Source organism: Capra hircus, chromosome 20, assembly GCF_001704415.2.
Source record: "Capra hircus breed San Clemente chromosome 20, ASM170441v1, whole genome shotgun sequence".
NCBI lineage: Eukaryota > Metazoa > Chordata > Mammalia > Artiodactyla > Bovidae > Capra > Capra hircus.
In genome coordinates this window covers 23,406,449-23,420,213 of record NC_030827.1, presented here as the reverse complement: position 1 = coordinate 23,420,213, position 13,765 = coordinate 23,406,449, and the positions used below count along the sequence as shown (strand labels likewise).

The following is a 13,765-nucleotide window of genomic DNA, read 5'->3' as shown; positions in this document are numbered from 1 at the left end:
TGTAGTAATCTGTTACATTTGAGGGAAGATTTTCATTTGTATTTTTAACAATAAGAATCATTTTCATTGCTCTCAGTTGCAGGAGAGGTATAAAACAAAGGTAGTAAAAGGTACAGACAACCTTGAAGGGTATGCTAGTCAGTATCGGCTTTGCTCATTTCAGAGTCTTCAACAGTTTTTTCTGACAACCTGTATTCTCAAATAGTCACAATAATCTCAGATTACTCTTGATCAAAGAAAGGCTGGTCTCATTATGTTTGGCCTGTTTTCATAGGTGCAGCAAGACTGTTTCATAACAAAGACCTCTCAAGTTTGTTTCACGAATCTAGAGCCGTACAATATTGAACAACTATGAAAGTCACAAAATTAACTTCTAGATAGTTTTCATAAGAAATCTGAGATTGAAGTTGTAAAGGTCTCTGAAGAATAGGAAACTAAGTCTAAGATACTTTTCATATACCATTTACAGTACCTAGAAATTTACGTGAATTCCTCTCTTCTAAATTTCCCCAGATTTTTAATGTAATTGATTCTTGTTTCATTGAATCTGTCAGCAGGTTCCATCTGCTTTTGGACTATAAACAGTTTTAGAAATTATCCTCAATCCAGTGATCTTTGCAGGTTGTCAGAATGTCAGTTTACAGCCTTTTACCTTGAGGTATTAATAGTTTGAAGTGCCTGAAACAGCCCTTTCCCACAAGACTTGGAGTCTGTTCTTCTTCACTATGATAGAAATTCTCTGGTTTATAGAAAGTCTTTGGACAAGCATCAAAACAAAACAGAAACTGTCTGTAGTTGACAGAGAATGATTGTGGTTATTAGTGATCATTGTTAAATACAGAAGATCTGACGAAGGCTGAAAGTAAGAATAAATCTACAAACAAATTTGGTTGTATGAAGCAGTGTACCTCCAAGCCTCTGAAATATACAGAAAACCTGTTTAGAGTTGTTTCATAAGTGTCTTTGTCAGTGTTTCTCCTGAAGTTTAAAAAAAATACTATGAACAGCAAGAGAATTTACCTAATTCTAGGGACTTCTCATAAAGTAAGCAGTTTTGAAATGTATGAATAACATTTTACCTATGCATTTCAACCTAGGGAAAGCTTAATGTCTTCTGATAAAACAATTCTTACCACGCAACTCCTAAAAGTAATAACATACTATACAAGCTTAATTATTTTTAGCCTCTTTTTTATTTTATATGGTGAAATAAAAGGCCTTTCTTTTCCCTGGGGTTATTTGAGAAATCCAAGAAGTAGTTTAGGTGGATTTCTTCTTCTAAATTTATCAGTTCCGTTTAGTCGTTCAGTTGTGTCCTATTCTTTGTGACCCCATGAGCCGCAGCACACGAGGCCTCCCTGTCCATTACCAACTTCCGTATTCTACCCAAACCCATGTCCATTGAGTTGGTGATGCCATCCAGCCATCTCATCCTCTGTCATCCCCTTCTCCTCCTGCCCTCAATCTTTCCCAGCATCAGGAAAAGTCAGGAAAATCTGACTTTTCCAGTGAGTCAGCTCTTCACATTAGGTGGCAAAAGTATTGGAGTTTCAGCTTCAACATCAGTCCTTCCAATGAACACCCAGGACTGATCTCCTTTAGGAAGGACTGATTGGATCTCCTTGCAGTCCCAGAGACCCTCAAGAGTCTTCTTCAACACCACAGTTCAAAAACATCAATTCTTAAAAAAAAAAAAAATCAATTCTTCGGCACTCAGCTTTCTTTATAGTCCAACTCTCACATCCATACATAACCACTGGAAAAACCATAGCCTTTACTAGACAGACCTTTGTTGACAAAGATATGTCTTTGCTTTTTAATATGCTGTCTAGGTTGGTCATAATTTTCCTTCCAAGGAGTAACCATCTTTTAATTTCATGGCTGCAGTCACCATCTGCAGTGATTTTGGAGCCCAGAAAAAATAAAGTCAGCCACTGCTTCCACTGTTTCCCCATCTATTTGCTATGAAGTGATGGGACCAGATGCCATGATCTTCGTTTTCTGAATGTTGAGCTTTAAGCCAACTTTTTCACTCTCACTTTCATTAAGAGGCTCTTTAGTTCCTCTTCACTTTCTGCCATAAGGGTGGTGTCATCTGCATATCTGAGGTTATTGATATTTCTTCTGGCAGTCTTGATTCCAGCTTATGCTTCCTCTAGCCCAGTGTTTCTCATGATGTACTCTGCATATAAGTTAAATAAGCAGGGTAACAATATATGACCTTGATGTACTCCTTTTCCTATTTGGAACCAGCCTGTTGTTCCATGTCCAGTTCTAACTGTTGCTTCCTGACCTGCATATATGTAGGTTTCTCAAGAGGCAGGTCAGGTGGTCTGGTATTCCCATCTCTTTCAGAATTTTCTATAGTTTATTGTGATCCACACAGTCAAAGGCTTTGGCATAGTCAGTAAAGCAGAAATAGATGTTTTTATGGAACTCTCTTGCTTTTTCGATGATGCAGAGGTTGTTGGCAATTTGATCTCTGGTTCCTCTGCCTTTTCTAAAACCAGCTTGAACATCTGGAAGTTCACAGTTCCTGTACTGCTGAAGCCTGTCTTGGAGAATTTTGAGCATTACTTTGCTAGCGTGTGAGATTAGTGCAATTGTGCGGTAGTTTGAGCATTCTTTGGCATTGCCTTTCTTTGGGATTGGAATGAAAACTGACCTTTTCCAGTCCTGTGGCCACTGCTGAGTTTTCCAAATTTGCTGGCATATTGAGTGCAGCACTTTCACAGCATCATCTTCCAGGATTTGAAATAGCTCAACTGGAATTCCATCACCTCCACTAGCTTTGTTCATAGTGATGCTTCCCTAAGGCCCACTTGAGTTCACATTCCAGGATGTCTGGCTCTAGGTGAGTGATCACACTATCATGATTATCTGGGTCATGAAGATCTTTTTTGTACAGTTCTTCTGTGTATTCTTGCCACCTCTTCTTAGTATCTTCCATTTCTGTTAGGTCTAAATTTATAGTCTGATATTAAAAAAACAAAATCAGAAGTTGTCAGAGGAGAGTTGAACATTTTACTAGTGTAAGATTACTTACTTCTTAGATAGTAATTTAATTGAAGTGACAAAGCATTTAAAAATGAGTAGACGGTAATGTGGTTATCAAGACAATAGCTCTTTCATAAAGGTCTTTCTCTCTTTAAACAACCAAAGACATAATAAAGTCAAAAGATTCTCTGCTATATAGGTTGATTATAAGAAGAGAAAGAAGAACCTTTCATATTATAAGTAAAGGCATTAAACAGTAAATCAGGAAATAGCTCCATGCAAATTGATTGAATTTGTTAAAATTTTAACACATTTCATCCTTATTTTTGTTGAGGGGGGGTGGCTTTCCCAGTGGCTCAGTGGTACACAGGATACCTTCAATGTAGGATACGCAGGAGATGTGGGTTCGATCCCTAGGTCAGGTAGATGCCCCCTGGAGGAGGGCATGGCAGCCCACTCCAGTATTCTTGCCTGGAGAATCCCATAGATAGAGGAGCCTTGTGGGCTAGCCCGTTCATGGTGTTGAAAGAATAGGACACCACTGAAGAGACTTAACACAAGCACATAGCTTTTTTTTTTAAAGACTCACATATTATAAACTAGTATAAAATTCAGTTTCCACGTTTTATCTTTTATTGTGCATTTTTCATATTCTGGAGCAAACTGACACTTCAGGACAAAATGAATCTCTCTCAGGGTCCCTGAGATGCTCTCAAGGAGTCTGTGAGGTAAAAACAATTTTCATAATTATACTGAAATTATTTTTTTTTTTGGTGTTACCTCAATGTTTTTATTTTTATTTTTATTTTAATTTTTATTTATTTTTTTATTTTTAAAATTTTAAAATCTTTAATTTTAACATGCAGAATGTTCCAGTAAATATTTAAATTTTTTTTTGGTTTTAGTTTTTAGGGTGGTAAATGTTGTTACAACCCATGTAGCTAAAACTCTTTGGGATTGTTGGTAATTTTTTGAGTTTAAAAGAGTCAGACCAAAATTTTGAGAGCTGTAACTTTAGGGAAATTTTACTTTTTCTTTCCTTGAAAAATAAATGCAAAAACAGTTTATATTTCTTGGTCAATATTACTCCTAGTACAGTCTCAACCACTTATGTTAATTATTGCTTTTAACCAAAGTTCACTTCTGTTTCATAGAGGAAACGAGTCAGGGATGAATAGTTGAGAGATACCATACAGAGACATTGAGGCTGACTACCAGAACTCATGAACTTTCTATACTACTTTCTACACCATACATATCCTTTTACATTTAAAGTAGCAAAATTGAGTATCTTCCTTGTTATGACTCAAAGATATTGCCTCTCTATAATATATGAAAAATAACAAGCAAATTCTATCCTATATTCAGTGATTATCAGTTTAATTAACTCAGTATAGTCTGCTATTTTAACGTAACCTAAAGCCAAAGATCTTGGAAGTTATCTTCTAGATGACAGTATGCAAAACAGTAGATAATGTTGAATAGTTAGTTTAGTTGAACACAGATTTACATTTTCATACACTTAAACATTATGGAGAATATTAATTTGATTGGCAGATCTTCATACATTAAGAAAAACCCAAGTAAAATAAGATATGTTTGTTTTCTACTTAACACTGATAAATTGGAGGAAGGACATGCGTATTTTTAAAACCAAAGTTATTAAGTTAGTCTTACTTATCAAAAGTTTCACTTAATTTATGAGAACTTGGAATCTTAAAATATTTCTGCTTAGTTGCTATAGGAAGAGTTTTTAATTTGATATAGTTGGAGTGCGTGCTTAGTTGCTTCAGTTGTGTCCGACTCTGCGACCCTATGAACCATGGCCTGCTAGGCTCCTCTGTCCATGGGATTCTCCAGACAAGAATACTGCAGTGGGTTCCCATTTCCTTCTCCAATAGTTAAAATATTATGAGTCAGTTTCTCTATTTTCTGGGAATTTTAGATTTCTGGAATGTTTAGAATCATAGTTTTTAGAATTATGGATTTCTATAAATTCTCTAATTTATCTGTGTAAACCAGTCAGAATTGAGCTCCTTTAAGAGACTTTTACTTGTCCATAGAGTATTAACATAATGATTATATACAGTGGTAGATAAACCCCTTTCTGAATTATAGCTACATAAAGACTGATAACTTCAGTTCTGTTGCTTAAGCCGTAGGTCAAGAATGTACACAGAAATAGAAAAAAATTGCAATTTGGGTACCAGAGCTAAAATTCTTTTCAGATTCTTAATTTTAGTTCACAATGGACTAATAGACAAAATAAGCTGACAAGATGAATTCTGTATTATTTTTCACCTCACAGAATAAATAATTATAATTCATTAATCCATTTACAAAGATCACAAAATGGTCTGATCATAAAACTAAATTTTCATTATCTCTGCCACTGAAGGGTTATAGCTTATTACCTGAACTAGAAAAAAATCCGAAATTTTTAGTAGAGGAAAAAACAGAGAAAGTGTCAGCGGAGTTAAATTTTTATTACCATTTTGGGATTCACACTGGGGAACCAGGAAAAGATGAGGTCAAGTCTTTAAGCTGCATAGTAGTATTATGTACCTGACTATATCAAATGAATCAGTTTTGGCATTGGGCATCTTGATGGATGATCTCCAAAACTGTTGAAAGATAATTTTTGATAAAACATAAAATCATTACTCATTAATAAAATGACTGTGTCTCAAGGATATAACTCATTTATTACTGTAGGAATCAGTCATTCTCTTGATCTCCTACCTTGTTGTCTGATATCTGAGATTAAATATCACCTCTAAAACCTTCCTTTCTTGCAGTCCTACTGTCTCACTTAGGAAGTTCCATTCAGTATCTTGCCTGGAGAATTCCAGGGACAGAGCAGCCTGGTGGGCTATAGTCCATGGGGTCACAAAGAATCAATCAGACATGACTGAGTGACTAACACTCGCTCCAGTTGTTCAGACACAAAAATATGAGGCATCTTTGATTTCTTTCTCCAGTGTACATATCTGATCTATCAGCAGAGTCCTCTGTTTCTGTCTAGCATCAAACTGTATCAGAACCCATCAGTTGCTAAGTTAAAACAAAGATCATATCTGCTACTTTTCTCCAAACCCAATGGCTTCCGTCCTCAAAGTAAAGATCTTTCAGTGGATTTCAGGGCACTTCATGAAATGGCTTCCATTATCCCTCTCCAAATCCTACTGCTCTCCATTGCTCACCCTATTCTAGCTGCACTTTGCTCATTACTCTTCCCCACATGTACCAGACATGGTCCTACCTCATTGCCTTTGTTCTTGGTATTCCCTCTGCCTAGAATGTAAAAACCAGATGGGGACCTCTTTTCTGTTTTTTTTTTTTTTTTGGATCACATAAAGAAGACCTATACCTTAGAACCTTTATATTTGTTCTTACCTCTGACCTATAATGAGCTTCCCTGGTGGCTCAGAGGTTAAAGTGTCTACCTGCAATGTGGGAGACCTGGGTTCGATCCCTGGGTTGGGAAGATCCCCTGGAGAAGGAAATGGCAACCCACTCCAGTATTCTTGCCTGAAGAATCCCATGGAAGGAGGATCCTGGTGGGCTATAGTCCATGGGATCGCAAAGAGTCAGACACGACTGAAGCGACTTCACTTTCACTGACCTATAATGCTGTTTCCTCAGATATCTGAATAGTTCACTTGTTTAGTAATATCTGTCCCCAGATGTCATCTAATTGGAGAGGGTGCATAAACCCATCTGGCCCTTTATTCTGCTAAACTTTTTCTTTTTTAGACTTAATGCATCGTATTTGTTATTTACCTTTCCACAATGAGTGTAGGTGCTTTGTTTTATTTGCTGTGTTTTCAGTATCTAGAATAGACACTGGCATCTACAGGGTGCTAAATGTTTGTTGAATAAATGGAGACAGCTGATAGGGACACAGGGGAATGAGATTATGAAAAGTAACACCTTGTTACTTCTATTCAGGATATAGATTATTATCTTTCGTCTCTAATATTTTATAGAAAATTTCTTGGTGTGGAAAAGTCTCTGGCTCATGCTTATATTTAAACCAATTAACTAAGCTAACAAGTAAATATTCTTTAATGTGTTAAGACCCTGAGATAATATCTTATATATCTATCTATCTATATATAAAAGATACTTTGGGGATTAAGGGGGATTAAATTGAGATAATGTTGAAACATAGAATATTGTAGAGTTTGTCAGCCCTGGGTTGAATGCAATGATTATGAATGCCTCTGGCAGTCAAGGTAGAATAAAAGATTCTATAACCATGGGAAGAACAAAGGCATTTATTTATAGAGAGGAAAATGAAGGGCCTGAGCCAAATTAGGAACTGCTAAGAGTTGGCAGGTAGATACCATTTATCTTTCCCTGATTGCAGCCATGAAATTAAAAGACGCTTACTCCTTGGAAGAAAAGTTATGACCAACCTAGATAGCATATTCAAAAGCAGAGACATTATTTTGCTGACTAAGGTCCATCTAGTCAAGGCTATGGTTTTTCCAGTAGTCATGTATGGATGTGAGAGTTGGACTGTGAAGAAGGCTGAGTGCGAAGAATTGATGCTTTTGAACTGTGGTGTTGGAGAAGACTCTTGAGAGTCCCTTGGACTGCAAGGAGATCCAACCAGTCCATTCTGAAGGAGATGAGCCCTGGGATTTCTTTGGAAGGAATGATGCTGAAGCTGGAGCTCCAGTACTTTGGCCACCTCATGTGAAGAGTTGATTCATTGGAAAAGACTCTGATGCTGGGAGGGATTGTGGGCAGGAGGAGAAGGGGACGACAGAGGATGAGATGGCTGGATGACATCACTGACTCAATAGATGTGAGTCTGAGTGAACTCTGGGAGTTGGTGATGGACAGGGAGGCCTGGTGTGCTGCGATTCATGAGGTTGCAAAGAGTTGGACACGACTGAGCGACTGAACTGAACTGAACTGAAGTCTCTACTTATTGGTTGGCCTATGAAGGCAAAGGACAAGTGGATGCTTTTCTTTTTTTTCCTTTTTTCAGTCATAAAGTAGGAAAAAGTGCTTGTCTCTCTGTCTTTGACATTTATCCACTCAGGAAATATTTGAATTGCTCTTACCTATCAGGCCTGAGTCTAGGTGCTGGGAATACAGTGGTGGATAAGACAGTTTCCTACTCACTCTATGCTTTTTTTTCTTTTCCTGATTTTGTAGTTTGAATGTTTCATTGTCTTGTAGGTGATGAAAGAACTATGGTCTTTGTTGAAACTAAGAAAAAAGCAGATTTTATTGCCACTTTTCTTTGTCAAGAAAAAATATCAACAACAAGTATTCATGGGTGAGTAGATTATTATGATTTCCTAATAAGGAAGTAAGTTCTATTTGTCATTTGTTAAGAAATGTTGGTATATTTAACTAGTAAAAAATCCTGGAATTAGGATCTCAAAATCTAACTATTATTCTTCATCTTTAAGTTTTTATAAGAACCAAGTGACAGGGATGGGTGAGTTAGAAGTATTTTAAGTTCCTCATTATGATTGTCAAGCAATCTCACCTAAAGTCTCTCTGATTCTTAGATCTAGGTGTTTATTCAGCTAAATCTATCCAGTGCTTGATATTCTTTTCACTGGAGTCCTCCCTCAAAAATGTCATATTAACACAACTTCATTGGCACTTTACTAAGAGATCTAAAATATTAATCAGTAAATATGTAGAATTCAGAGATTATACTTTTAAAAAAATCAGTAGTTTTTGAGAAAGCATTTGATCAACTAGTTGTGTATTTTTTGTCAAAACTAGAAACAGTTTATTAGTGGGTAAGATTTGATGTTTGTTGTATTTGAGTCTGTAGTTTGGCTGTAGGTATTAGCTGTCACCTTACTTCATCTGCAAACGGGGTTATTCATCCTAACCTCAAAGTATTATTGTAAGAATTAAATGATGACTTAAAATAAATTAGTATAATACTTTGTATGTAAGAAGTAGACATTAATGTTAACTGTTGCTATTTTTTTAACTGTTATTAAAAACAAATCTATCCGTTGAACTTTAATGGATCTCTTTAATAATTTTCTGAAGGGCTGTTCTAATACATGCTTTGTTTTCTTTCAAGTGATCGTGAACAGAGAGAAAGAGAGCAAGCTCTTGGAGATTTCCGCTGTGGAAAGTGCCCTGTTCTTGTTGCTACTTCAGTAGCTGCCCGAGGGCTGGATATTGAAAATGTTCAGCATGTTATTAATTTTGATCTTCCTTCTACCATTGATGAATATGTTCATCGAATTGGGCGTACTGGTCGTTGTGGAAATACTGGCAGAGCTATTTCCTTTTTTGATCTGGAATCAGATAGCCATTTAGCACAGCCTCTAGTGAAAGTGCTATCAGATGTAAGTTTTTAATTTTTAAAACTGAATGGATAGTGTTCTTACCTTGTCATTGAAAGCAGACATTTTATATGTATGGATTTTCAGTTCAGTTCAGTTGCTCAGTCGTGTCTGACTCTTTGCAACCCCATGGACTGCATATACCAGGCTTCCCTGTCCATCACCAACTCCCAGAGCTTACTCAAACTCATGTCCATCGAGTTAGTGATGCCATCCAACCATCTCATCCTCTGTCGTCCCCTTCTCCTCCTGTCTTCAATCTTTGCCGATATCAGGGTCTTTTCCAATGAGTCAGTTCTTTGCATCAGGTGGCCAGAGTATTGGAGCTTCAGCTTCAGCATAAGTCCTTGCAATGAATATTCAGGACTGATTTCCTTTAGGATTGACTGGTTATATCTCCTTGCAGTCCAAGAGATTTTCGAGAGTCTTCTGCAACATCACAGTTCAAACACATCAATTATTCTGTGCTCAGCTTTCTTTAAAGTCCAACTCTCACATCCATACATGACTACTAAAAAAACCATAGCTTTGACTAGATAGACCTTTGTTGGCAAAATAATGTCTCTGCTTTTTAATGTGCTGTCTAGGTTGGTCATAGCTTTTCTTCCAAGGAGCAAGCATCTTTTAATTTCATGGCTGTAGTCATCATCTGCAGTGATTTTGATGCCCAGAAAAATAAAGTCTCTCACTGTTTCCATTGTTTCCCCATCTGTTTGCCCTGAATTGATGGGACTGGATGCCATGATCTTAGTTTTCTGAATGTTGAGCTTTAAGCCAACTTTTTCACTCTCTTCTTTCACTTTCATCAAGAGGGTCTTTAGTTCTTCTTCGCTTTCTGCCATAAGAGTGGTGTCATCTGCATATCTCAGGTTATTGATATTTCTCTGGGCAATCTTGATTCTACCTTGTGCTTCATCCAGCCCAGCATTTTGCATGATGTACTCTGCATATAAATTAAATAAGCAGGGTGATGATATACAGCCTTGACATACTCCTTTCCCTATTTGGAACCAGTCTGTTGTTCCATGTCCAGTACTAACTGTTGCTTCTTGACCTGCATACAGATTTCTCAGGAGGCAGGTCAGGTGGTCTGGTATTCCCATCTCTTGAAGAATTTTCCAGTTTGTTGTGATCTACATAATCAAAGGCTTTGGTGTAGTTAATAAAGCAAAAGTAGATGTTTTTCTGGAACTCTTGCTTTTTCGAAGGAAAAGTAAACGTGAATCTTTTGAGACTTTATGCATGTTGTTTATGAAGTTAATTTTTTTTTTTAAGGCTCAACAGGATGTTCCTGCATGGTTAGAAGAAATTGCCTTTAGTACGTATGGTCCTGGCTTCAGTGGTAATGCAAGAGGAAATGTGTTTGCATCAGTCGATACTAGAAAGGTTAGTTGAGGGGGAAAATTTAGAAATTGGCTTTTAGTTATTTACTCTTTATAAATGTTGTGCTTAATATTGTAAAGTAACTATAACAATAACTTAAGCCATTATTTTCATGCCTGGAAGATTAATGTTTCTCTAAATTTTTTTTTAACACAAACAAGTTTATTATCTTTGGTTGACCTATATTTGCTGTCAAACATACATCATTTTTAATGTCAGAAAATATTTTGCCTCAAAATATACTGTTCAGAATTAGTGATAAATTTTCATTTTACATCTTTTGTAACATTTAACCGTTATGACAATGTCTTCCTCATATATATCTCCATCAGTTAAGTTCAGTCATGTCCAACTGTCTGCAACCCCATGGACTGCAGCACGCCAGGCTTCCCTGTCTATTAACAACTCCCAGAGCTTGATCAAACTCATTTTATGTACATATATAGTTTTGGTATTAAAGGGGAGGAAATTAAGATTTATGCTCAAACACCTTCCTTTCCCATTTTAAATTCTAATTTGGTATCTTTTGAGATTTTTGTAGTAATTCTTTATTTTTTGAATTCTGACCACATTATTAAGTAAGACAAACTAATAGCAGTGTGATTGCATATCTTTTCTATTGTGTCAGTTTCTAGGCAACATAATTTTTATACAGAAACAATGGACATACTGGTCATTAAGTATTTATGCTTATTCGTTGAAGTGAAGAGCTTTGTTTTTCCATTTGCCAAAACTATTGGCTTACATTTTTTCTTTAAATACTCTGTGCAATTTAAACTTCCTAGGTTGATATGGACCTTTTTTCAAATGAATTGGATTCAGTGAGAATGAAATTTTTTGTTTGGGGAAGAAATGGTAGAAAGCTTGAGTCCTTGCTATCAGTCTAGGTAGTGTAACTTTAATGGTGCATAGAATTAAATGTTTGTTTGTTTGTTTGTTTGTTTGTTTTTTAAGAATTACCACGGCAAGAGCTCTTTGAACACAGCAGGGTTTTCTTCATCACAAGCTCCTAATCCAGTAGATGATGAGTCATGGGATTAAAACGAAAACAACCTGCAAGTTTGTGGTACAGTTTTGATGCAGAGAAGAAAGTAGTTTTGATTTTTGAGTTCTTAAAACAGAAGTATAAAACCTTGCATCTCCTATCCTTCTGTTCTTACTCCCACCCTTAAAAAAAATCTTTACTGACTAGTTATGTGAAATGCTAAAAGTTACAGCATTGCAATTACTAATACAAATGGTGTTAACCAGAAAGATTAAAGCATTCTAAATGTCTTGCCTATTTCTATTGTATTCTTCAAGGGTTTTAGACATATTTCATGTCTAAATGCAATGTCTTAGTATAGTGTTTATTGATCCTACAGCGAACAGGATTATAGGATACACTTTAGGTTAAAAATTATTGGGTTCTATTTTTACTTAAAAGGAGCCTTTAAACAATAGTGTGTCACTGAAATGTAATGACATGATTTTCATGATAGAAACAGTGAAAGACAAGCTTTTAAAAGCAATTTTGATTTTATATCATCAGATATGTGATGAACATGCTTGAATGTTTGCAACGTGAACTCTGTACTCAATGATACAACTGTTTGTATTTATAATATACAGACTTCTCCTTAAAAATAAAGGATGAAACTCTTTCCCCCCTAAGTTTTCCAACAGCACTTTTAATTTTTCTTGTTATAGATTATAGTTCTCAACTCTTGTATTTTGAAATTTTATTTGAGTCTTATGAAATCAATGAAGTGAAAAGTCTTATATCAATTGAATATCCAAAAATATACATTAATGCACAGATGCAGTAATGAAAATCATTCTTTGAGCTCAAACTATATCAACAGAAACAGTGTTGTTCACTCGTGCCATAATTAACTTTTTGATATTTTAATATTGAGGGTGAAAACTTTTTTTCACTTACCATTACATATCTTAAACTTACTGTGTCTACATGTACCCCAATGTTCATCGCAGCACTGTTTACAATAGCCAGGACACGGAAGCAACCTAGATGTCCATCGGCAGACAAATGGATAAGAAAGCTGTGGTACATATATACAATGGAATATTACTCAGCTATTAAAAAGAATGCATTTGAATCAGTTCTAATGAGGTGGATGAAACTGGAGCCTATTATACAGAGTGAAGTAAGTCAGAAAGAAAAACACCAATACAGTATATTAATGCATATATATGGATTTAGAAAGATGGTAATGATGACCCTGTATTCAAGACAGCAAAAGAGACACAGATATAAAGAATAGACTTTTGGACTCTGTGGGAGAAGGCAAGGGTGGGATGATTTGAGAGAATAGCACTGAAACATGTATATTATCATATGTGAAATAGATTGCCAGTCCAGGTTTGATGCATGAGACAGGATGCTCAGGGCTGGTGCACTGGGATGACCCTGAGGGATGGGATGGGGAGAGAGGTGGGAGGGAGGGTCAGGATGGGGAACACATGTACACCCATGGCTGATTCATATGAATGTATGGCAAAAACCACCACAATATTGTAAAGTAATTAGCCTCCAATTAAAATAAAGAATAATAATTTTTTTAAAAAAGAGGGAAGAAGGGAAAAAAACTTACATGTCTAGATTATAAGAAATTCTTAATAAATCATTAAATAGATGAACCAAAATATTAACATAAAACAAGTGAGACATAAATACAGGGGGACAAAAATAATCAGTTTCAAGTGTATGTTATTATTCACTTAAAATATCCAAAGCAGCTTTTCCTGAACATGTATGTCTTGTTATAGGAATTTGGTTAATAAATGAGGCATCACAAATTGAAAGAGGAATGGAACATTCAGCAGATTCTGCTGGGATAACTAGATGCCTACCCCCGTGCCATATTAAAAATCAGCCCTATGTGACATGTAAAAATTACAACTACAAAAAAATACAGTTAAATATTAAACCTTTGACTTGGGAATGAGTGTTGACATTAAGCTCAAAGGACAGAAATGATGAGGGAAACAATGAACAGATTTGATCACAATAGATTTAGTTGCTTATATAAAAATAAACAGACAAG

General features: G+C 35.9%; 1 protein-coding gene across 1 annotated transcript in view; it reads left to right on the top strand.

Annotated features, from left to right (window-relative positions):
- Window positions 1-12,371, top strand: part of DDX4 (DEAD-box helicase 4) — a 73,363-nt gene extending 60,992 nt beyond the window's left edge. Inside the window, exons 20-23 of the mRNA XM_005694694.3 lie at window positions 8,194-8,293; window positions 9,068-9,338; window positions 10,611-10,721; window positions 11,673-12,371. Of these exons, the coding sequence (XP_005694751.1) occupies window positions 8,194-8,293; window positions 9,068-9,338; window positions 10,611-10,721; window positions 11,673-11,759 (569 nt within the window). The 3' untranslated portion in view covers window positions 11,760-12,371. The remainder of the gene's footprint in view (window positions 1-8,193; window positions 8,294-9,067; window positions 9,339-10,610; window positions 10,722-11,672) is intronic.